General features: G+C 47.1%; 1 protein-coding gene across 10 annotated transcripts in view; it reads left to right on the top strand.

Moving 5' to 3' along the window:
- Nucleotides 1-26,470, top strand: part of KCNT1 (potassium sodium-activated channel subfamily T member 1) — a 2,308,650-nt gene that overhangs the window by 2,255,554 nt on the left and 26,626 nt on the right. For all 10 annotated transcript variants that reach the window (XM_069609538.1, XM_069609540.1, XM_069609539.1 and 7 more), the window contains 2 exons: nt 4,938-4,958; nt 22,863-23,163. In XM_069609538.1, coding sequence (XP_069465639.1) covers nt 4,938-4,958; nt 22,863-23,163 — 322 coding nt within the window. The remainder of the gene's footprint in view (nt 1-4,937; nt 4,959-22,862; nt 23,164-26,470) is intronic.

The raw sequence follows: 26,470 nt of genomic DNA on the forward strand, positions 1-26,470 counted from the left end.
AAAGAAACCAAGTATTGATGAATGGTTATCGCAGGTGCAGTTGCTCTCAAGATTTGAGAGGATTAAGTATTATGCTTTACATAAAGAAGAATTTTATATGTGTGAATTAAGTGCTGATGGGCGATGGTTTTTGTTTCAGAGTGGTTCATTTACTATTGTGTTCTTTTTATTGTGTTTGTCTTGTGTTGTGTGGTTGTGTGTTTGTGTTTTTTTTTTCTCTCTTGTTTTCCTCTGATTTTTTGCTGGTTATCATTTCAAATTAGGTTTGTTGCGATTAGTAGAGATAATTGATAGGTTTTTCTTATTTATTCTGTACTATTTGTATCAACTTGTATAATGCTTTTTTCGTTTTATTTGTCGTTTTCTTGTTGTTTTGGAATGATATGTATTTCTTTTGATAAATCTTTAAATAAAGTTGTCAAAAAAAAAAAAGAAGAGTCTTCAAGGAGTGGCAAAAGGAAAAATTATATCTATCGAGCAAAGAGAAAAAGGGAGGGAGTTCCAAGCCTTTGCAGCAGCAACAGAAAACGCACGGCCATGTAGCCGGGAGTATGTTATCCAAGAACCCGAATTGTTAGCGAGGATTGAGAGCGAAGTGCTCTGGAGGGAACGTAGGTAGAGAATTATTCCTGGAGATTTTCAGCTCCCAGTTTGTAAAAAGCTCTGTGGACAATACATTGAAATTTAAACACTGCACGCGTTTCGACAGGAAGCCAATGGAGCTGACGTAGAAAGGGAGCCGTATGAGAACCAAAAGGAGGATAAAGCACAGCTCTAACAGTCATATTATGCAATAGCTGGAGTTGGCGAATCAAGTAGGCAGGCTGAGCCAGGTAGAGAGCATTACAGTAGTCGACACCACTCATAAATAGAGCAGATACAACATAGGCGTGGAATTGACATGGAATGTAAGGCAAGACTTTAGGAAGGGTTCTTAATTTAAGGTGGCCAGCTTGACAGATAGCTTCCACCTGATCGGACATTGACAAAGATGCCATATTTTAACGCCCAGATGCTTCACCACTGTAGTCGGCACCGGGCAGGGTCTAAAACTAGCAGTCCAAACATCTGGGGTCCAGAACAGGGAGGGGGAAGTAGATCCAACAACCAGTACCTCTGCTTTCTCACCATTCAGTTTCATCCAGTTCCTGGTCATTCATCCACCCACGGCCTCCAAGCAATCTCTAAACCAGACAGCCATATCTTGGCGCGACAGATCAAGGCGTAAAATAATCTTTGTGTCATCGGCATAGAAATAGCAGAGGAAGCTCTGGGGACAGAAGTGGCTGGATGTAAATAATGAACAGGGTAGGTGACAAAGCAGAGCCTTGTGGGACTCCGCAAGACAGAGGTACTGGTTTGGAGAAAGGGGAGAGAATGATAGACTGGGTGCGACCAGAAAGAAAAGAAGAGACTCAAGTAAGCAACTGGCCAGAAAGGCCTGCAGATGATTGTCGGGCAAACAGGATGGGGTGGTCCACGGTGCCAAACGCTGCTGTGAGGTCTAATAAAATCAGCACCTAACCGCAACCTGGTCAGCCAAACGTGCCAGATCATCCACCACCGAAACAAGAACAGATTCAGTACCCCGACCGGGGTATCCAATTAAAGTATATATTTTTATACAACCTTGATTGGACATTCCTTTATTTTGGACTTTTATACTTTGCTGTTTGGGTTGCTACTGAACGACATTCACACCCGTCTTAAGAGTATAGCCTTCTCTCGGCCCATGCTACCACAAAAGTTGAAGGAGGTATATTTCTTGACTGTGCCTGTTTTACCTTTATGATTGTGTTGGCTCTCGAGAAGTGTGAGGGCTGAGTGGCCATTTTAGTATCTACTCATCCTTGTACTCCTGCAGGGCAGAAGGCCATTCATCACAGGTAAATCAATGTTGTGCTTAGAAACACTTGTGTACAGGTACCGTTATAAATGCCATATCATATCATAACATATCAATCCACTGTTGCCTTTTGTCTATATTAGTTGAGAGACTTGACACTTAGTTGATACATTTCTGGATACTTGAAGAAGTGGGAATTCACCTGGATCCTGGCTGGGATTACAGTCTGCTCCAAAGTTCTCTGCCATCGAGGTGATGACCAGGATCTTCAAGGAAAAGGAAAGCTCTTCTCCCGAAGCATCCAAAGGGAATATTTGATGTTACCTGCAGGCTGGACAAGTCTTATTGTTGCTGAAACCTCTGGTACCCAAGACCTGCTCAATGGAGGTAACATAACACTGCATGTCCTCTCTAAGATATTCCAAGCTGGGAAGTGGTGAAGAAAGGACTTACTTTATCCCTGGAGACCATGGACAGTGTCCTTCATCATCCAAAAATCAGGAAATAGCCCAGCAATTTGTTTTCCAGCTTCAATCCATTTTGGGCCAGCTCAAGCCACTGCAAGCACTTAGAGCTGCCTTTGAAATGTTTCAGTTTTTCAGTCCACTGTCGAGCCGTTTCACATTTTCGAGCCGATCACCATTGAATAACTGCATCATTCCATTGGATGTCTTTGAGCCTACACAACTGATTTGAGACACAGACTCGACCGATTCCTACTTGGTTTCTGCACCCGATTCAAGCCAATCACTGCAACAGGACAACACTGCATCTTTGGGCCATCTCCAGCTGACGCAAACATTTATAAATATATATATTAAAACTAACCCTAAGAAAGCAGTAAGAATACTTAGGCTCATGACAGTTACAAGCCTCTCCAACAACCGTGACCCAATGGGAATCACTGATTCAAAATGTCTTTACAATGAATCCAACCACTGAAACCCTAAACTCCTAACTCGATCCTGGTGGGCCCTAAGACAAGCATTTAAAGGTATTTTAAGTGATTCTGTCCCTCTGGACCACCATAGTGACTTGTAAGAACTCACTCTCTACCCAGAGACATTTAAATCTTCTGGGGCTCATTACGAGTCCGGCGGTAGCCGTGCCAGTAAAGCCGGCAGGTTGCCACCGGACCCGTAGTGAATTACCGGCGCTGGGCTTGCAGGAATTACCGGGGCATTACAGCCCTGGTGGTCCGGTAAATCCGGCGCCGGCAATTTTGTAAATCCCCTTTCCTGTGGAGTCCCATAAGACTCCATGGGAATGGGGACTGCAGAAACACAGGCACCATGTCGATATGGTGCCGGTGATTCCATCCGTCTCTGCGGGCGGGTGCCATTCCCCCCGCCAGGTCAGACCTGGCAGGCGGGACGGCACCCGCCCGCAGGACTCGTAGTTCTACCGGCACTGTTAATTCCGGACCGGCAAACTTGCAATGAGGACCATTGTGATTAAGTTTGACATTGTTGTTGAAAATATTGCCTGTGCACCCCTTTCTTCAAACCCAGAGTGCCCCTTTTATTCTTATATTCTGTACATTAGTTTGTTTGTATTGCTAGTTTGATTAGTGTACCCATTTGTTGTAGAATCTTGGTTAGGTATTCTTTTGTTTCGGTACCACAGTACTAATGTTGCTTGCTCTACTTCTGTACTTGCTCCTACCCCTCCTGAAGAGTAGAGCCAGCCCTCTGCCCATGTTACCTATTGATCATTATATTGTTTAAAGCGTTGACCTAGCTTCAGAGCAATGGAGCACTGTACAAGGTTTGGGTAGCCAGCATTTGACTGTCATCTTCTAACAGAAGTGCATTTCTGTGAGTTGCGTTCTGTGCGTCCATTGGGATTAGTGCATGGGCAGGTGCTATTGAAAAAGCCACATTTGAGAGATTAACGAAATTGGTGATTTGCCTTGAGGCAAAGGTGCTTTATCTCTTGGGCAGTGCCTGTTTTAACTTGATGATTGGGATCACTGCTGTCTAGGCGTAGTAGTGTGGGGTTGAGTAGGCATTTGATTCACTATTCATCCTTGTTATCCTGCAGAGCAATAGTCATTTTGTCACACATTTCCTTCCCATAAGTCTGTTCTCTTTGTTTGTATAGACAACCGTTATGAGACTGAAGATGTCTATGCCGCCGTATTTCTCATGGGCCATTATTGGTCAATGATCTACTTCGTCAATCATAGATATTAATAATTCTGAAATTACATGTCATTTCATACCATGGAGCTGCTGCTTGAATCCCCATTCATCCAGGTGCTCCGCCATAATAAACCTGCAGTCATGACTCCAATACCCACCCAAGTTCCCATCTATGTCAAAACATGACAACACATGCTCAACCTCCCACACACTACACCGTCTCCCCTCTCAATAATGGCACGCCTTGGTCCTGCGGTCTATCCGCAAGCAATTGAGAGTCCACGCTTTCCTTTTGTGCACACTAGTTTCCATTCGCACTGAATTGCAATGGGATATTCGCAATACTGTGCTATTCACAGGGTTAATTGAAAATGAACCCCTATGTCTCAAAGTGGTATTGGTATATGTATATTTATTCCTGCTTTTTTTTAAGTGGCTCTTTTATTAACTAACATGTTACTTGTATGTTGTTTTTATTGTGGTTGCACAGGCATATGTTCTTGAAGCGATTCATTCATGTATTAGCAATTCCATTCATGCCATAAATGCATCATTGGTTATCCAATGAATGATGGATGTGCAGGTTTTCAGTGGCTGCATCAGTTGGCCCAGGTCTTAAGAGGTCTTAAGAGAATGCTATCTGTAGGCTTCTTTTTTTAAATGTGACCATACCTTAAGTGAATAGAGTCATTCATGTGATTACTTCTTTTCATGCATAAGGACCTGGCCTGGGCACCTGAACCACCATGCTCGAATTATGAGCCGCATTGAGTGACGAGTTACCCTAATCGCAGTTCGGGGTAGGCGGGTGTCTTAGATATCACCATAGTGAAATGCACCATTCACCTATTGTCTCTTCCTATGCAGGGATATTGTAATGGGTATGTAATGGGTATGTTGGGAACACAAAACATGTGTAATGAGGTGTCCATTTTGTTTCTTCACAGCCTCCTGACATGAGGACACAGGTGAGAATATCTTCATTTTTATTTTTAAGTATTTCAGTGTGGGGTTTATAGATCATGTGGAAAGGAAATGATATGCATGCCAAGACTATGAAACCCTATAACTTTCTCCATATTGATCTATTTTTCCGCATAGAGGACCATCTCGCCTTTAGGAAGGCTCTCAAAACCTGGCTCTTCCCAGCAGTACCTAACAGACTTAGCCCGGATCACCCTCATGCGTGAACTCTCGCGCCCCCCTGTCAAGGAATTCAGGTGCATGTGAGAAGCTCATATGTGGGACATAGCACTACCTAACCAAGCCTATATGATACGCTCGGCATGACTAAACCTATTGTGCCGAATCACGGGAATCCTTCACCTATCCCCAGGGGGGGAGTCTTTCCCTGTGAGGCCAGGGAGGACTTCAGGGTTTCCCAAAACCTTATTTTACTGCATCTCATTCTGAGGGGTTCCCGTAATCGTGGCTGTAATCCATCCTATTGCAGGGTTCTATGGGGTTCCGAACCTTTTCATCCACTGTTCTCGAGGTGTCTCTTCCTTGGTTCTCCATCCCGGGTTCCACCTCTGGACTTGGAGTCTTTGGTAGGACTATGTAAAAGGGCTCATGAGTGGCAGGCATTTCTGCATGGATCAGAGCCATGTGATGAATTGAAGCTGCCCTAAAGTCTGGGCCTGGCTCTCACCATGTCTCTTCCTTGTCTTACCTGGGTTCAGGGACTCCAGCCACCTGTGCCATTTGTTCACTCCTTCCCAGTATCTCACCTCAAGCCTTGTTCATCTATCCTGCCTAGGTGTTCCTCTTGGTATCTTTGGGTCTATCCCCTCCTCTCTAACAACATTCCATTCCCTCTCCACACATCCTTCTATCACCAACACACCTAATCCATTGATCTTCCTCCACTAGCCCCCTTCCTTTCATTCTAGCAACATTTCTCCACTCCTCCACTTCATTCAACAACTCTTCCACCAACTCTGGATCTATTTTCTCTATCTCCTTTTCTTTAGTTATACATCGCTTCTTAGTGTTTTCCTGCACCAACCATACATCTTTCCCGCCACCTTTTGCACCCATTTGGGCACCTCACTTTATAAATAGGGTCATTCTTTACTCTGCAGCCTCCTGCATCCTCCTTAACTCAGCCTTCTGGACTTCTTTTCCAACCTCATTTCTCCTGCTGTCTGAGATCCATTGACTCTCCTCCAGCTTCCACTCTCCAATTCTTGTTCCTAATCAAGCTCCTATTTTTACCTCTCCAGCCAATTCCTAACTTCACCACAACTGACCTTGTCCTTGATTACTTCATGGGTGTCTGAATCTAGAATCAGTTATACACAGATCCCGGCATAGAAGTCCTTGAGTTCTTCCCCTTCTGCCCCGTCCTTCAAGTCCTTAATTCTTACATTCTCTCTTCTAGACCTACTTTTCAAGGCAGGATCGTAACTGGAACTGGATGTCAAGCAGCTGTTTCTTGACATCTGCTTCTGCAGCTTCTTCAGGGGTATCACAGTATCTTCAGTGAAGGATACTTTCCCTCCCAGTGAGGTTATGTATTTCAGTATCTAAGAAACTGGCACAGATTGGTCTTGATGAAGAGAGAGAACGTCTTGCTTTTAAAAGTACCCTGCATTCTGACCGAAAACACTTCCAGGCTCCGATACAGTTCTTCTTCGTTGAGGCCCATTGCTCACCCCAGGACATTTGTCATGTCCCCCTACCTCGCTCTCCATTGAGCCGTGCATCCTCCCTGGGGTGAAAGAACTTTCTTTTCTTTACCTAGGTGACTTTGGACCAGCGTCCCGGATCTTCTTGCCTGTGACTCGTGGTGAGGTGTGTTCCTTGTATACCCACATGCTAAATCTGATGAGCAAGGATTACCCGCCAGAGCTCCTCCAAAAGCACCAGTTCACTCTTCCTCCTCCAACATCATTGTCACTACCCAGCAGTGCTTCCAACTGGGGTTCTCATTCAACCAAACGTGCATGGTCCTTCTTGCATCCAATCCACCATACAGACCCTCTACTCCGTAAACCCTTTCCTATACAAAACCTTGTGTAATAAGGCAGAACAGAGACCCCCTCATCATTCATTCCGTTACAAGATAGCCACCATTATTTCTATTGTATTGATGTCTCCACCCCATTTCTCCAGCATTGGATCTTCCATAGATTCACATGCTGTGAATATTCCCCGTCATCAGGATGAAATCCTTGGTATCTTAGAGCAGTTTAAACTTAAACTGGAAACTTTCAATCACTTTTGTGCTCTAATACAGTCATTTTGGGTCTCGGGAGGATATCTCAGCAGCAATGTGCTCGCCTTGGAAGCAAGACGACACAGAGCAACACAGGTTCGATCACCGGGTCCGTGCTTAGAAACCTGTAGGTATTAAGCGTGTTATGAATATTCTATCATATCATATCATATCATATCATACCACCCGCAGCCAATAGGAACACCTCCCCAAACTCTTCCCCTGTCGGCCATCTTCAGATTTCTTACTGCATGTTAGTGTAAGGAGTCCTCATTAATTCTCTCTTCAACTATTTTTCACAACACTTTGGGCCTCATTACGACCCAGGCGGTAAGTTACCGCCTGGGCCGTGACTTTACCACCATGGCGTAAACTACGTTTACGCCATGGTGGTTGGCGGACTTACCGCCCCATTCCGAGGTCGGCGGGGCGGTAAGTCCCCAATCCCCATTTACCCTTCCCCATTCCCATTTTTGCCCCATAGGGCATAATGGGAGTGGGGAAGGCGTTAATTACGCCACCGTAAATTACGGTGGCGTAATTAACATCAAGTTCCCTTACCGCCATGGTTTTTTACACCCGCTAGAAGCAGGTGTAAAATCCGCCATGGCGGAAAGGGAACTCGTGATTGGCGGTAAGGGGTCGGCGCAGCTAACGCTGGCGCTAACCCCTTACCGCCAGGGTCGTAATGAGGCCCTTTGACTTTTGAATCCTTTTCAACATACAATTCAATCTTTTTCCGCGTCTTTTCAACGACCGGCATTGGCAGCAATGTTGCTGGGTCCGAGGACCGTTTCCGCCACTGGAAATCTTTGACGACTTATCGGCTACATATTTGGGCCTCCCTCATGGCCTGGTCCATGGTAAAAGAGCCTGACCAAGGCTGTAGCCCATTGCAGATTGAAAAATGTCTACATAAAAGATCAGCACGACGACTGCCTCTACCGCCTCCCCCTCACCACGTCATCTGCTAGTCGTTCTCCAGCAAGACGCTGAGGGATTGGCACTGCTGTCTCGTTGCGTGGCTCGAGGATGCCGGGGTCTCTGACTTTGCATCTGTACGGAGTCATGTCTCACTATGGCAGGGCAGGTAAACCCAGCGAAACCACCCTTAGTAAGAGGTCCAGGTCTCATGAGGTCCACACCACCAGCAAGAAGAAGCACAAGGAAGCTTCTGACGACAAGCCCAAATCCTTGCACAAGGACTGGTCTTCACCAAAGGTAAGTGTCCAGTGGGTGTCTATGGAGAAGAGCAGCATTTTCCATCGCCGCAGGGAAGCTACCCTATCAGCCAAGTCCAAATCTAAGTCTAAGAGCCACTCCTCATCTTCGGTGGCAAAAGCTACCCCGTCGACGTCGTCTTTAAAATTAACGCCCAGTAAGTCCTCGTCGATGCCCAGGCCCCCCTCCAGGTCATCTCTGTCGAGGCCATTGACGATGTCCACAAGCACCCCACAATGAAAACGTCAATAGTAACAACCGTGATGATAAGCAGACACACAATTCAGTCGACGAAAACTTTGTTAACGACAACTACGTAGATGATTGTGATACCCTCGTTGACAGGAAAAATTGGGGTTTCTCACATGATTACCACCACCGCCATAGTGATGAACATCACTGAAACCCCCACCAGCACAGTGTCAGCGCTGGCAGCTCGACCACAGGCATCATACCATAACCTCGGAGTGGCCGTACTACCTGAAGGTACCATTGTAGTTGAGCCAAATCTTTCTTCCTCTGAGGTTGGAGAGGAAAGGGAGGAAGAGGCCATCATGTCACTGCCATCTTCCCCATCACACTGAACACCACCACCTGGACGGCAATCTGGTTTTCCACGGGGTGAAGTAAGCCTTATCAGACTGCCAGTATTACCACACCTGCACACATCTCCTGCAGGGGACGACTTGCCTCCGATACAGCCAGCTTGATCGTTTCCTCCCCAGAGGGACAGATCACTGGACATTTTATCCACCTTAACCACACCGATGGCAACTTTGCAAGAAAGGCTTGCTGCAATGGCTCCAGTTCCGGTTACACCTAGACGGGGCCAGGCAGATTTACATGGACCATCCAGGGGGGATGATGGCATTCCACCCCCCAACCTCCCCAGGAGGGATCACCACCTGTCAAGGCCCCAGAAACTAGCAGATACAGGGACAGGCACATACCCCAGCCACTTGGAGGGTATGGCTTCCACACATTCGTCACACATGAACAAATGTAAAGATTTCACCACAGCCGATGGGGAACCGGATGATATTCCAATCAGAGACTCACCCACTGATGAGGTAGGGGCCTTCCACATGCTTATGGCCAGGGCAGCCAAGATGTTTGGCCTTACTCCGGAGGAGCAGTGCAAAGACAGTGTACTGTATCAACGCACAGAACAGTGCAGAAAATCAGTGATGTCCATCCCGCTGTTAGAGGATGTCTGGGAGGATGGCCTGGTCACCTTAGCTCATCCCGCTATGGCCCCAGCAAACAAGAACAGCTTTGACAAAAAGTAAAGGGCCCCAGGGGACTCCCCCGCCTGCCTCCCCCAACATACGCCAGACTCTGTTGTTTCTGCTGCCATGAGGAAAAGGTCAGCAAACCCATCGTCCTCCTGCTCCGTTCCCCTGAGCAAAAGCCTTGATGTCTTTGCAGCTATGACTATGGCTATCAGGATGGCGAATGCAATGGCCATTCTCGCACGTTATGATCATGGGTTGTGGTACAAGATGGGTCCAATACTTGAATTTCTGCCAGATGACAAGGGCTATGGATATCTTCCATGAGGCCAAATAGGCTTGAGACCATGCCTCCATGGTCTCAGTGGACAACGCCGAACCTTCTTTTCATCAACTTGGGAATGGAGCGGTCCTACTTTCGACCTGATGTCTAATCTCAGTTCGTCGATATGCCCTTTGATGCAAAAGACCTGTTCGGGAAGAAGGTAGATGAGGATTTACAGTCCATTAAAACAGACACGTAGACCTCTCGTTCCCTGGGCACGCTAGAACAAAGGCGCCAGTACTCTTGCTCTGGGAAAGGGCATTATGGAAGGACTTCATGGGACAACTGCTTCACGTACTAGTCTTCGTCTTCCTACAAGACACCGTACTCCTCAGGGGACCAGTATAGAAAAAGGTCCCAATCCTACAGGGGACTGCAGCACCTCCGTGGATCTTCCCAATAAAGGGGCCAGTCCGGCATGCAACCATGACCAGCCCAGGGCCCGGTCTTCCAGCTTCAGCACCCCAGTGGGAGGACGACTATCAAGATTCGGCGAGGAATGGAGGAACATCAGGACCGACAAATGGATGCTCTCCCTACTCCAGCAAGGTCACTCACTGGAGTTTGTAGACTTTCCACCAGACATTCCTCCTGCACACAAGCCGGAAAAGATGCAACACCTAGTGCTGAAAGGGGTGGGGGCTCTGCTACAAAAAGGGGCAGTGGAGAAGGAGTCAAAGGATGAAGTGGGCACAGGAGTCTACTCCCGCTACTTCCTGATAAAGAAAAAGGCACTGCACAAGAAGTCAGGGGGTTGGAGGCCCATATTAGATCCAAGGGTGCCCAACAAATTCCTAAAGGCACAAACGTTCTGTATTGTGTATAACAGGTTCTGTCCCAGCTACAGCAAGGAGATTTCTTGGCATCCCTCAACCTGGAGGACGTTTATTTTCACATGCCTACTCGCCACTTACACCAGCGCTACCTATGCTTTTTGGTGGCAGGAGTGCACTATCAATTCAAGGTCCTTCCCTTCAGCATGCGTTTTGCTCCACGGGTGTTTACCAAGTGCCTCGCACCAGTGGTGGCACACCTGCAGCAGAGGGGCATCCACATATAACTGTATGTAGACGACTGGTTGGTAAGAGCCCCCTCCTACCCGCCACCATCCAGTGTCTGCAGCAACTGGGTTTCTCCGTAAACTTTCCAAAGACGTGCCTGGTTCCATCAAGATAGTCACTCTACCTCAGAGCAAGACTCAACACCAAACCTGCACTGCCAGGCTCTCAAACTAAAGAGTGGCAGCTCCTCTGGAGAGGGCACGCTGCCTCAGTCCGCAATTACATGTTTTTGCAGGGGATGCTGTCATCTATATTCAGACAGGACTACCTCTAATCGAAAGGAGGGGGTGTTGCCCTGATAGCGAAATAATCTATCCCTATTAGAAAGGTTGAAAGGTCAATGCAGTGCAGCAGTGACTACCTACTCCTCAAACTGAACACCTCTCCTAACTGTACCATTTCCCTCCATATTGTCTATCGACCCCCTGGACCCTTAGCCAACTTCCAGGCAGCATTGATACACCTCCTCTCAGACAACCTAAAATAATCCACTAAGGCCATCCTCCTAGGTGATTTCAACCATAGCCTCAATGACCTCAAAGACTCCCATGCCAAATCACTTGACAAAGTGCTTGATACCCTAGGCTTTAAGCATACCATCTCTGACCCTACCCACATCAAGGGCTGTGCCCTAGATTGGCTAGCTCACCACAACTGCCCACTCACCATCAAGGCTAACTCCCCCTCTCCTTGGACTGACCACCACATCATCCTATTCCACATCGCCACCCCCAAGAAAGTGCACGAGCCCGCTATGCCCCTCCCACCCACCCTCACTAGGAGCTCTTGCCAACTCACCAAAGACCGGCTCCTACCCAACCTTCTAATGCCGTCCTTCAGACCCCGCTTTCCCAATGATCCTGATATACTGGCACAAACCTACAAAACTTCTATTAAACTAGCAGTGGAAGCCATTGCCCCCCTCACGTCATGGAAAACCAAACGACAAAACACACTAACGCCTGGTTCACCCCGGAATCACAAGAACTTTGCTCCAAAAAGCAGACAGTACTATCCACCTGTCAAACAAACCATCTCGACTCAGCCAAACTAGAGTTTCGTAAACTGACCAGGGAATACAAAAAAACGATTATCCAGGCCAAAGCCACCTCCTTCAATTCTAGAATTGCCAATGCCAAATCTGATACCAAAGAGATCGTCTTCATCTTTAGAGAGAGAGAAACACCCACCTCCCTCCTCAAGCTATCACCAAAGAAGAAACCTGGTGTAATAATATACAATCACCCATGATAAGCAAACTAGACACCTTGCAAAGCTAAATTAAAACGAACCAACAGTCTCTTGTCAATGCCACGCCACTCCTCCCACCTCATGAAACCAGCAAAGCCTCCCCTCTCTTCTCCTTCAAGGAGGTCAACGAGCAGGATAGCATCAACATCATGAATACTATCACACCGCCCAATTACAAAGGATACATCTGCCCGGCCCCGCTGATCAAGAACGGCCTTCATAAACGCATCCTTCGCTGTAGGATCTGTTCCAGCCTGCCTCGAAGAAGCTTGCGTTCGTCCCCTATTAAAGAAACCGTCACTCGACCGTCACTCGACCCCTCCTCCTCTGGTAACTACAGACCCATAACCACTGTGCCATTCTTGCTAAAAATTCTGGACAAAGCAGCGTACCTCTAAGTCCAACAGTTCCTCGAAGCTAACAGCCTCCTCGGACTCTGTCAGTCTGGCTTTCGCCCCAGCCACGGAGCCGAAACAGCCTTACTTGACTTAAAAAATCAAATGGGCGACATCTGTGACTGAGGTAAACCTGCCCTACTCCTCCTCCCAGACTTGTCAGCGGCTTTTGACCTGGTAGACCATAACATCCTCTGCCACCACTTTTCATCCACAGTGCATTTTTCCCCCATCGCCACCGCCTGGATCACATCACATTGTTCCTGCAAGGTAGAGCCATGAGAGTTTTCTCTGACCAAGCCTCTGCTAAACTTGACATCATCCAATACAGAGCTCCACAGGGCTCATGCATATCCCCTACACTATATAATATCTTCACTAGACCACTTGTCAACGCTCTGGACTTGCTAGGTATCACATACACGAATTACACAGATGACACACAAGTCCTCCTCCCCTTATCGGGTGACTATGAGTCTGATACGAAGACTCTCAACGTCTCCTACTCTACCATCCAAGCCTGTATGGCAGAAAATGAGTTGTGCCAAATGGAGACAAGACCGAACTACTCCTGATTGGCTCCACTGAAACCTTAAAGAAATTGGACAGCCAATACCTCAACTTCACGATCGACAACACACTAAACACAGTATCCCAGGCAGTAAAAACCCTTGGAGTCTACTTAGACTCCAACCTCTCCATGTCTAGACAAGTCAACTCCATTGTATCCTCTGCAGCCTACCACTCCAAGATTCTCAATGCAGCCAGACCCTTCCTGTCTAATTAAAACTGCCTCATTTCCAGAGCCATAATAGGATCCCGTCCTGACTACACCAATATACTTTTTGCTGGCACATCAGTAATAAATTTAGAGAAACTCCAATCCATCCAAAACAATGCGTTCCGTGCAGCCATTGGCATTCCCAGAAGAGACCACATCTCTGCTGCTAGGAGACAGGCCCACTGGCTACCTATCAAAGAACGTATCCTCTTCAAAACACTGGCATTACCCATCAATCCATCAACCATTCAGCCCCTAACTACCGAACACAGAGAATAAACAGATCAGCATCCTGCAGACCAACCAGAACACTCTATTCCAAACTTCTTACAGTGCCCAAAGGCAATCGAGCCAGAGCCGGGGGCTCCAGCTTCCCATTCATCGCTGCCACTCATTGGAACTCCCTTCCACCCCACCTTAGAGCAGAGTCTTCCCACTTAGTCTTCCGTAAAGCTATCAAAACACTGCTATTTGTTTGATCTCATATGTTTTAGCTATGTACACTAGACCATGTAAAAATGCCATTTGTTCAAATATCTAACTGTATATAATCCTCATATGTAACACCTTGTATGCGCTATGTAACTAAGTTGCCTGCCTGTAACAGCGCCACAATGCCCCCGGGATGTTTGTGCGCTTTATACATTTAACAAATAATAATAATAATTGTGCAGCCCGTTGATCACTCACTGCAGACTTCGCATACGGCCGGTGCAGGAATTCCTGGATGCCCGCCAAGCCTCAGGGTCCTGAGATGATTGCATCATTCTGACACAGGCTTACAGGCGGAGCCTGCACTGGTGGTCGGTGAGGGAACATCTGGTGAAAGTTGCTCCTTCCAGGTTCCCAGATCATCAGGCCACCGTTATGACAGATGCTTCACTGGACGGCTGGGGCACCCACTGTCGGGACCAACACATAAGAGGCCCATGGTCCAAAGGGGAAAAGAGGCTGCACATCAACCTGCTGGAGTTGCAGCAACTTTTCTGGGCCCTGAAGTACTTCTTCCCCCTCCTGGTGTGTAAGGTGTTATGGATTTACACCGAAAAAACGACATCAATGTTTTATGTCCGCAAGCAAGAAAGGACCAGTTCCCCAAAGCTTTCCAAGGAGGCTCTCTGGCATTAGGCTTTACAGCACAACATGTTTCTCATTCCCCTCCATCTGCCAGGGATTTAGAACAGCTTTAGCAGAACTCACTCAGCATGGAGTTGAGCTCTTACCACGAGTGGGAGCTGCACAAGGATCAACTTCACCTGTTGTTCCAGACGTGGGGCACTCCGGAGTTCAACCTTTTTTCCACATACGACAGCAGTCGAAGCAAGACCCTTGCCAGCCGATTCACTCATCCGGAAAGCTTGGGGGACAACTTTGCATTTCCATGGGAGGGGAGTGGCTGTAAGCGTTCCCCCTGATTCAGCTGGCGGCTAGTGTGCTACACACCTTCAGGCTGTATCCGTGCAAACTGATATTAGTGGTCCCTGTGTGGCCGAGACAGTTTTGGTACTCTGACCTCCTCGCCTTCTTGTCAGCGGCTCCTTTCAAGCTGCATCCACACCAGGCTCTCCTGTCCAGGAACCAGAGGGCTGTGCTGCACCATGACCTAGCCTCACTCAATCTGATGGCCTGGCTCCTGTATTCTTATGATTTGGATCCCTGTCCCTTCCACAAGACTGCCAGGAAGTCCTGGCCCGAGCAAGAGCGCTGTCCACTTTGAAGTGCTGCAAAAGCAAGTGGAAATGTTTTCAGGTGTGGTGCAGGATCCATCGCTTGCGGGACCCAGGCTGTCCGGCCAGAAGAGATCTTACCTTACTTGTTGTCCCTGGCTCGGTCGGGCTTCACGCATTCTTCAATAAAGGTGTACCTGGCTGCAATCTCCAGGTACAAGTTCTCCACAGGGGTGCCATCCCTGTATTCACACCAGCTGGTGAAGGAGTTCTTAAGTGGGTTGTTCTGGTCCTTTCCACCTGTCTGTCGCCCAGCTCCAGCGTGGGAACTAAATGTGCTGCTCTCAAAGCTCATGAAGCCACCTTTTGAGCCTATTCACCAGGCATCCATTAAGCATCTTTCCTGGAAAACCACTTTCTTGGTGGCCATAACAGCGACCGGGCGAGTGGGGGAGATCCAGGCATTTTCCTGCGAATCACCTTATTGTGCGTTTCACAAGGACAAGGCTATTCTGTGTACTAACTCAACATGTATGCGTAAGGTGCCGACCTATTTCCATCTCAATCAACAAGTGGTTCTGCCCGTATTCTTCCGCACACCAAGGTTTCCAGCGGAATCAACACTGCACACTCTCGATGTGATGCTCTCCCTCAAGTACTATGTGGCACATTCTAAGTGATTCCGTTCTACGGATTAATTGGTTATATCAAAGTCTTCCATTTCAAGATGGATTGTAGCCTGCATTTCCTTCTGCCATCAACAGGCCGCTGGCCTCTCCCCAGCGGGCGCCCTAGCTCACTCCACCAGAGCAGTGCCTGCAACTACTGCTTTCCACTCCGGGATCCCGCTGCCTGGAGATCGGTGCATATGTTTACCAGGTTCCATTGTGTCGACAGAGATTCCGCAGAAGAATCTATAGTTGGCCACTCGGTTCTGAGGAACCTTTTTCCTGAGGTTAGTAAGTCTGCAGTGGTAAATTATGCTGGGAGCTTGCCTCCGCCCGTGTGTATTGTTTTAATACTGCTTTGTAATCTATTCACAGCATGTGAATCTATGAAAGATCCAATGCTAGAGAAAGAATTAGTTACTTACCTGTAACTTCGGTTCTCCAGCATTGGTATTTTTCACAGATTCACATGTGACCCTCCCCCCATGGCTATTCTTTTGGCTCCTACTGCCACTCACGTGCGCTTGCCAAATCTGAAGATGGCCAACAGGGAAAGAGTTTCGGGAGGTGTTCCTATTGGCTGTGGACAGCATGACCCATAGTTACTGTATTGAAGCACAAAAGTGACTGAAAGCTTTCAGTTTAAGTTTAAACTGCTCTATGTTACTGGGGATTCCCAGCCTGACGACTGGGACTGTTCACAGCATGTGAATCTATGAAAGATACCAATGCTGGAAAACCAGAGTTACCGGTAAGTAACTAATTTCTTCTCTAGGACAGATTCAGTGCTACGTTGTCCTAATCTTCACTTCTGCAAGATGCTTCTATTTGCCCCTTCACCACTTTCTGCCAAAGATCAATCGGATGTGCAGCGCTCCTGGGGGTCACAGCATGAAAAAGCAACACATCCACCCATTTTCCTGGCAAGAATTCAGTGGCTCCCACCAGAAACTTATGAAATCCCCTCTCAGGTGATCTCTGACACCTGCTTCCATTCATTATCCCACCTGGGACCCTACACACTTAGTCACATGCATAGCAACAATGCCTCCTAAACACCCCTTCAGCTGTCCCTAGCTTTTCAGGGTCCCTTTGAGGGATAGGTGGCCTTCCAGAAGGGGAACAGAGTTGAGACGTGGACTTATAGCTGTATGGTAGTATCTTCTTCTCCACCCCTGATGACTGGCCCACACATAAACCCATTGACCCCAGACCAAAGGGGATCGAGTTCCATATGAGCCGGCTTGCACCTGCCCAATATGTTTGAGGTACGTTTAGTGATTTATGGGGTGGACCAGTGCTGGAAGCAATGTATTTTTTGTTCTTGTATTTATTTTGTATTTATTTGATGATCTATTTCGATCAGATTTACAATCCCATTTACAGATAGTGGAGACATTCTCATGAAGAGTGCCTGTAGAATAGCACAAAGGTGAGAACAAGTGGTGAGCAAGTTAATGAGGGTGTAAAAAAGTGGGACAATGGCCCTTATTATGAGGTTGCCGGTAGGCCATTGGTCCTGCCAGCAACCTTGGCTTACCGTTTCCGCCACCAGATAGGGAGGCGGAGGAACAGTAAGGTCCCATTCCCATGGAGTCCCATAGGACTCCATGGGGACGGGAACACTGAAGTACCGGCACCGTTAGTAACAGTGCTTCAGTGGAAAACCTGCCGTTAGGTGCTTGAACCAGCACTTTTTTCCAGACAGGCAAACTTAGAATTAGGGCCAATAACCATATAGGAAAGCAGGTGACTTATCTATGGAACATTAACCTAGCTTCAAACTAAAGAGGAGTAATATATAAGCACACAAAAGTACTTTTTTAAGTGTCACTAGAAGGAGTGGTGGGGTCAAGTATTGGGAATCAGGGACAGGGAATGGAGAGCTTCCTCTTTAACAAGTTAGTGAAGTTTAAACCAAGCTTTGAAGAGATCCTCAGTTGGCCTGACTGATTCTTATGGATAGCACATTACAGCATGGGCCTTTCGGCGCAAGCCGTTTACCTGTGGCGAGGGTGCTCCGAATGGAGACATAACACCTATCAGCGCTCTGTCTTAAATATACAGTCATGTGGTGAAACACTAGTAAGTGCAGTGTTTACCAGACAGTATATGCAAGGAATGCACGGCCCGCTCAGCAAGTGAAGCTGTGCTGTCACCTTCACTTGCTGATCGGACTGTGCATTCCTTGAATATACTGTCACCCAAAACACTGGATTTACTAGTTGTTAGGAAAGATTTCGTAATTGTAGGTAATTTTCCTTCCATGTGGCAACCCCTAAACTTTTTGCTGTTGTTTTTCACCTTGTTCTTGACTTTGCCAGAGAAGTGCAGCCTTCTGCCGCACTCCTCTGGGCTTTCGCTCCTTTCTTACGGGGAAACTGACATGCCCTTAAGACAGTCTGTACCGGGGAACGCTGTTTCCCGTAGTTTCTTTTATCATGTTGCGGCTTTAGTGCAACATGACACAAGAGGGCACTGTAAGCTAAGTTACAGCTCTCTTGGGTCTCTAGCCTTCTACAGGCCCTAGATACTCGTTTAGGATTGTATTTGATCGGTGCAAGTAATTCAGGGACGGGAATGGTGGCAGCGATCGTTTCTTTGTATTTTGAACTCCTTTTGGCGTTCTAAGCGCGTTTTCTGCGCTTAACCCAAAATGGTGGCCTGGCTCCCAAAATGGCCAGTCCACAAGGCTCCTTTGTCCTGTCCGCTGACCGTCTTGCTCCCTTCACCTTCCCCAGGTCGAGCCGACCCGGGGCCTTCCTTATTTGGGCATGTACTTTCCCGCGAAACACGGATGCTTTCGCGGGCTTCTACATGGCTTTTGTGTGCCTCCAGGATGTGGGCTGGGATGTCTGGTCCCAATACACATCCTGGGTGCCAGAGAGTCTAGGGTGGTGTGAATGCCTGGGACCACCCTGGTCCGTGATTGGTCCACGAATGGTGTGAGTGTTGATGAGCGGATCTCCCATTGGGTCCCCTCCGTTTTGGCGCGAAGGGAACCGTGGATAAGAGGGGGCTGGAAACACCACTACCATGTCGATCTCCTGAGTTCTCATGAACGAAGGAATACAGGAGCCAAGTATCCTGCAACCAAGAGGCTGGACCGAGGAATCGCTGGTGACCCGCTGAAGGACTCCTCCTTTGCACTGCTGTCGTCCTGTGAAACCCTTTCCTCCTTTGATCGAACCACAAGGCCTGTACTGGTGCTTCGACCTTTGGAATAGCAGGAACAGCTATTCTCGGCGACTTCATCATCTCCTGCCAGTAAGCCTTCGGAAGCGTCTCTGGGCCATCCAGTTGACTGACCAGCTTACAAGGGAGTCCTGCTCTGTAACCGCCGCCAGGTTGTGTTGTATTTCGAGTCCTTGTCACTCTCACACGCTTCGTACACTTGGCGTTCCCAAGTCTGAAGTGAGTAGTGTACATTTGGCTCAGATACACACGGCCGCTCCGTTGCCCTGCGGTGGTGACAAAACTGTGCAGGTTTCTTCGATTGGGACGTCTTTTTTCTCTACACGACGATGAGGCATTCCCGGCTCTTCTGAACCTGCCAGCTGCTGAAACTAACGTGGAGAAGCCTGGGTCTGCTTGCATCGGGGACCTGTGAGTAGTATAGCTAGGATCTGGTCACCCTCCTGCAGTAGCCCATTGCTTTTCCCCGCTGTGTAAAAACAGCACCCTTTTGTCCGTACTCGCGCTCTGCTTCTGCTCACTGTGGAGGCTGCGCTTGAGTCGCGGAACCTGTTCTTCTTCTGTTGTGCACTAACCCGAACTGCCTGACTTCCTCCGAAGAGCTTCCCCTTTTGCCCGTTGGCACCAGCGTGTGCAGGTACTTTTGAGCACAAGGCTCCACTCTTCGCAGGGCTCGGACTTCCATCTAGTTAGGTGCCTCTGAAGGCGAACTGAGTCTAAAGCATTGTATCGCACTGCCTGTTTTCCTTCCCTTGCAGGTGGACTACACATTTCGTGCATATAGCGCTTGCGACTGTCGTATTTGTATATATATTGTGTTGATATGGTATGTGTTGGCTTAATATTGTGATACTGTGATTTTCTCGCTACGGTCATTGTTTTAAAGGCCTTAAAATAAATGTGTATATATTTTTGATATAACAACTGTTTGGAGTAGTTTGTAAGTGATCTTGCTTTGTGTGCTCATTGCGGGCTTTCAGTCACCCTCACCCCTCTTGAGACCTAGTCTTGACCGCCGCGATCGCTACCTTGATTGGTCTGGCTCGTCCAGAGGTTACCCTGTTCCAAGTAATTAGGTTGGCCTTCTGAACTTCTGCGCCACAAGGACAGAGTTCAGAAATCCGTCTTAACACTAGTGTTATGGATGACAGTATATCTAAGATACATCGCTGCATGGTGTTAGGTTCCTGCACCCTGCTGGCTGCGGTCAAGAGGGCACAGTGAAGAGGGGGCTTAGCCAAACATGCAGCAGAAAAAAGCAGGTGTCAAAATGGCCGCGTCAAAAGAAGGGGCACTGTGACTGTCATGGACAATGGTTGTATTGGAACGGGTCAATTAGGGAGAAAGAGCGGAAACGAGAGGAGGCATAGGGAGGATATGGGACAGTGAGATTGAGTGCAGTGGAGGGTCGGAGGAAATGAGATTCTGAGTAAACCGAGATATAATAAGACAGGTACTCAGGAACAAGACCATTGAATGCTTGGTAGCCTAGGAGAAGAAACTTGAAAAGTGTAGTTTTGCATGGAGAGGAAACCAACATTTTGTCGGTAGGCAGAAGTTGGGAAGGAGTGTAGGTAGCAAAGTTGAGGACTTTGTCTAGAGGCAGAAATGAGCTGAGAGGAAGGCCAAGGATTAGGCTTGAGCAGTAATCAAGTTTGTTGAGAACGAGTGTGGAGATTATAGTTTTTGTAGAGTGGTTAGCAAGAAAAGGACACCTTTTCCAAATGTTAATGAGATGAATACAAGCAGCAGAGGCAGTGGTAGTGTGGAATTGTTGCGGTTGTAAATCGGTACTAAAGAGGATCCCAATATTTTGAGCCTAGGCTGAGGGACGAGGGAGCAAGATGGTTACACAGGAATGCGTTAGGAGAGGGGAGAGTAGTAATGGCATTGGAAGCTGGGAGAAAGATGAGTTCAGCATGAAGCAGGGGAGAACCATCCAATGACGGATTGCAGTGAGACAGTTTGTATTCTGTTCCACGATGGCTAGGATGAAAGTGAGAAAGGAGAAAAAAAGATTTGAATTTCATGCACAACAAGGTGATAGTGAAAGCCAAAGAACGAGATAAGTCTTCCTAGGACAGTCGTTTGAAGGGTGAAGGGGCAGAGGTCCAAGGACTGATCCTTGTGGGAGGTGGTCAGGGGATGGGTGTGGTCAGAGGTTTGCAGGTTCCTAGATATTTTAAATGATCAAGCTTTCACAACGGCTATCCAGGCAAGAGGGGATTTGTGAAACCCACGGTCCTGGAGAGTGAGGAGGAGAGAGGAGTGGTCGACAATGTTGGAAGCATAAGAGAGGTCCAAAAGGATGAATGTTTAAGAAAGTTTGGAGTGGTGAGCATCATAGAGAAAGTAGGAGACATGCATGAGTGTAGTCTCGGTGCAGTGTTTGCCATGAAAACCAGACTGAAGTGGATCTCCAAGACCATTGACATGAAGGTACTAAGTTATCTGGTTGAAGGCCACCTGCTGAAAGGCCTTTAAATAATGGAGAAGAAGAGAAACCTGGCGATAGTTTGCTGGGACGTTCGAGTGAGCAGAGGCTTTCTTCAATAGGGGTAATACAGTTGCAGCTTTAAAGAAGGAGGAAGAAAGAGAGTTAAGGAGCTCAGAGTGATAAGGCTTTCTTCAATATGGGTAAGACAGTTGCAGCTTTAAAGAAGGAGGAAGAAAGAGAGTTAAAGAGCTCAGAGTGATAAGGGGAAGTGATGAGACTAAGGCCTCATTACGAGGTTCGTGGTAACCTGCTGGTGCCACCGACGGGTTGCCGCCAACCCTGTAACACCGTTTCTGGCGCCTGACGTCCTGGTGCCACCGGGACATTACAAGTCCCGGCGGATCGGGAAGTCAGGCTCCATAAAATGTTAGTCCTCCATTCCCCTGACGTCCCAAGGGACGCCAGGGGAATGGGGACCCGGAAGCACCGGCGTAGTTTCCAATGGTGCCTGTGCTTCCATGACAACTCTGCTTTCTGGGGCCGTTGCGCCCGCAGGTCAGACTCCGGTAGGCAGAGTTGTAGTCTGCCAGTCTGGAAAGGGTGTTGGTACATTGTTACAGGCACCCTTGGTTCCGGAGCGGCAGACTCTAATGAGGCCCAAAGTCTTTGACCTTTTGCGGAGCCAAGGGTTGATAGGAGCGCACAATGATTGGCTCTCCAAACCAATGGTGCTAATTCAATACGAGATTTTAGGGGAGAAGTAGTCAAGAGTTGAAGAGGTAGGGGGAGAAATGGTGGACATAAGAAGGGGTGGATGGTGAGGCAGGAGGGCTTTGAGAGTATCACCAATTTTAGAGATTTTGGAGGAAAAGTAGTGAACAAAGTCATTAGCAGAGGGTGGAGGCAATGTAGATTGGCTTGGATGGTGGAGGCAAAGCTTGGAGGGTAGATTAAAGTTTGAGAGGGTAAATGCAAAAGTAGGCGATTACGTTTGTGAAGTAGGAGATGCTTAGTGGTCCGCAGTTTGTGCCAGCATCCTAGGCCAAAGCGCTTGATTTTTTTGAGGGTATGAATTTCAGAGAAGATCCAAGGCTGAGGCCTGGGGATGGGAAGGTGTGAATGTGTGAGCAAGATAGTTTTGGTCAAATGCAATCATAGGTGAATAGTTAAAGTTAGTAAAAGCATGGTCAATGGATGCCAACTTCTTTACAAGTTTCCCTCGTGAAGACTAAGGACTAGACAGTTATCATCGCGCCTGGTCTGGCCAGGCAGTTATCCATGCTGACCTGATCATTGTCCTAGGGAAAGAAAATAGAATCACTAAAATTGGAACTCATTGTATAAATGTGTTTATACAGGTTTTGTTTTATTCAGCTGTACTCAAGATTGTGCATTTATCAGGACTCATTCTCTCTTAAGTCTCAAATTTCAATCAATGTGGAAGACTGCGAGGACACGAAAGACGTCAATCAGACGTGGAGCGTGAAGACAAGCCACAGGAACTCCACCTCGAGCGACCAGTCGGAGCACCCATTGCTTCGGCGGAAAAGCATGCAGTGGGCAAGGAGGCTGAGCAGGAAAGGAAACAAGCACACAAGTAAGACAGCGGAATGGATCAGCCAACAGAGGATAAGCCTGTACCGAAGATCAGAAAGGCAAGAGCTTTCTGAGCTGGTGAAAAACAGGATGAAACACCTGGGGCTCCCCACCACCGGGTACGGTAAGTATGGCTTGCTTGCCGCACATCAGTATACCATAGACAGTGCATGCCTTCGGTTCGGTTCATATCCCTTCTTAAAATGAAAATTACATTTGGTGGCATATTGCACTTTCCCATACAGGCTCTGTGCTTTGGTACAACTAATGCTTCCATTACCTTTTCTAATAAAAGGATATTATCACATGTTCATTCCAATCTAAACCAGTATCCTCTATTTCGCTAATGTAGTCGGTCGTATTCACCTTCTCGATGGCCACACACACATATTTCAAAAAGAGATTCAAGTCCTGTTCTTGCTCATAACCATACAGCCAGATGCGTTTGAATGAGGGCTTTAAATGTGGTTCTCTGTGTATCATGTCAATATGTATCTACACCAAAGGTTCTGTTCAGGTTCCCATATTTGAATAATACGTCCTTCATGTGCCGTCTTGTGTTATCCTCTTCCTGCTGTTTTTTAAATCGTGATGTGAGATCCATCCCTGTTCAACTATACAGTCAGTTTTGCAGATCATTTGTTTTAATGAATGCCCTATGAATTAAATGTGTCTGGAGTCCATGTAGATAGCCACAGAAGAGATGTGCTGCTGCTCTAATAAAAGATCTCCCACAAAATCAAGTATGCAAACTGAATAGAGGGTGGGGATTTTTTCAGATGCCACAACTTAGCTTTGGAACTCTGCTATGCTTGAGTATGCCTTAACCTTTTATGTACACAAAAAGCAGAGACATTCAGGGCCACTTGCAGGGCAAGAGAATATTAGGTGGCCACCTATCGAGCCACCAGGAGGGAGTGCGGTTATAACCCACCAAAAAGAAAATGTGGCCTAATTGTCGGTGCAGGGGACCGGAAAAGATCAGGAAACTCTGGTCTGCAAACATGCTTTCATCTCCCCTGTATTCAATCTGGCACTTAAGAATACTAGACAACAAAGGGGTCAGTGTAGGATGCCGCTCCCAATACCAACCTCTTTTTTCAAGAATTGAATGTGTGGACTCTGTTATTACATGAAAATGTTTAAAATATCACGACCATGTCATGCATCCGACCTGCTCCAGTCAAGTATATTTAGGTGAACAATTCATTTCTAGGTCATGCCAGTGATTGTGCTTGGGTGAGTCTTGCAATGTGAGGCACATTCCTCTAGAGGGCTCACCCCAAGTCCCAGGTGTCAAATCATGTTAATCTCACAACATCTCTCTTCCAGCTGACTTTCATCTATGTAATTAGGCTAGTTGGTATTTGTCTATTTGCTGTGAGTGCTCAAACTCTCAGAGTTAAATATCCCAAAGTCACGTCAGCAGAATGACACATGACGCATGCAGAAATAAATGGCTATTGTGAGAAACCTGAGGACATCCTCACATTTTCTTCCCTTGTATCCTCGGCTCAGGTGGCAAGGGCACGGCCATCTTCTTTGGATCCAGACCCTGGGGGTGGAAAAGCACGGGAGGATCACCTGAGAAGGGGATCCTTGGGGAGTAGAAAGAGGATGTCCAGGGGTGAGATGCACTATTCTCTTCCTCTTTCCCGATATGCATCACGCTACTCTCCCTCAGCCTTTGCAGAACACCATCCTTCTCTTCCTGAAAGTAATATGCCAGACCTACCTGTTATTCCTGTCAGACACTACAACTCCCACAATCCCTAGTTCTCACTTGCTTGTCTGAGTACTGAGACAAAAGAGAACAAAGAAAGAAGAATGAAGATTTCCCATGGGAATAATAAGATCATGGTTTTCTATGGTAATCCACCATATTGTCAGACTAATGAGACCAGGCAGATTTAGGCAGGGCTGGGTAATTGCTCACACCTGACTTCAATTAACGCTCCCAGTCAATATAAAAGGTGGAACACACAGGCACACAATGAGCAAACCTGGATACCAGAGACAATGTTTCTTCTACGACCAAGGTGAACCAGGCAACATGAAGGGAGAGGGCAAGGGACCGTTCGAGAAAGCAGAAACTCGAGAGAAGGCCAGACTGGAGTTCACTGTGATTGTAAAGCTGTAAGAGTTCAAAGGAGAAAGGCGTGAGAAAGAGAAACAAGCTGCTGTTGGAAGCCCAAGGTTGGCCTGTTCCCCTCCCAGAGAAGGGCTGAGTTGGGGAAGAAAGGAATGCTGTGCAAGGAGCCTTGAACGCTATATGCAAGGCACAAACCAAGAGCGAGAGTTAACGAACTGAACAAAAGTCCGGTTGATGTCAGAACAAGTGAAATTGCAAGTGAAACTGTATCATTTGGGAAAACTGTGCGTACGCAGAGAAGTGGAAGGCGTGTTTGAAGTCCACTGCATGCATTACAAAGTAAAGAGTGGCCCTGCGATAGGAAGTTGCACTATCGAAAGACTCTGTAAAAGCCCATTGAAGTGTGTGTTGACGGAAAACAAAGTAAGAAAGTAACGCGGTCTTGAATAAAAGGCATTTAGAAAGACATGAATGCAAAGACATAAAAGAATGGAAACTACAAATGCTAAAAGCAAGAAAACTACAAATACCAAGAGACATTGATGAGAGATTGTCAAAGCTGCGAAAAGAAGTTTGATAAGCTATTTCAGGCAATAGGCTTGAACCCAGCTGAGGGAAGCTTATGTAAGAAAATGCCATTGTTGAAGTGGTCATGCAGAGGTCTGGTCAAACCCTCTGCAGTTTTGAAAGCCTTCTACTAAGGTGATTGAGTTGGGCTTTCTTGGTGGATTGAAAACTTGGGGGAGGGAACCCTTAGGAAAGGTATAGAGGCTCAAGACTGAGTGAAACCTATGTGGAATAGTTGTGAATTGTGAACTAAGGCAGGCTCTAGCCCGACTGAGGGAAGCCTGTGTTTTGAACTGTGCATGAGAAAAGACCTGGGTACGGGTGAGGGAAATCTAAGGGGGGCTATTGGAGGGAGACCTGAAGGATGTGTACCCAAAAGTCACAGTGTTTCACTTAAGGAACAGTGTATCATCCACCTACACTTTTTTCCTCAACTCTGATACCCCGTGCTTCAAACGTGGGGAAGGGAGTGACACACCATTTCATCAAAGCCATTTCTGACATTTCCTTTTTGAAACACTCTTTTCATTTTTGATTATCCCTGTGCTCATTTATTGTAATATAGTGAGGGCAGGCATTAGGTTTTGTAGGTTAAATCTTATGATTTTGACTGACACAACTAGGACTGTTTTATCTATTATTTGATGGTCGAGACTACTCCCATCATAGATATAGGGCCAGATAGGAGTTTTCCAACCCCATCCAAATATTCAAATAAAGGTTTTGAAAATATGCAGCCCTTGTGTCTGTCATACCTTTGATACCATGAGTC

The sequence above is a fragment of the Ambystoma mexicanum genome, chromosome 8 (assembly GCF_040938575.1).
Source record: "Ambystoma mexicanum isolate Mex_15411 chromosome 8, UKY_AmexF1_1, whole genome shotgun sequence".
NCBI classification, from domain to species: domain Eukaryota; kingdom Metazoa; phylum Chordata; class Amphibia; order Caudata; family Ambystomatidae; genus Ambystoma; species Ambystoma mexicanum.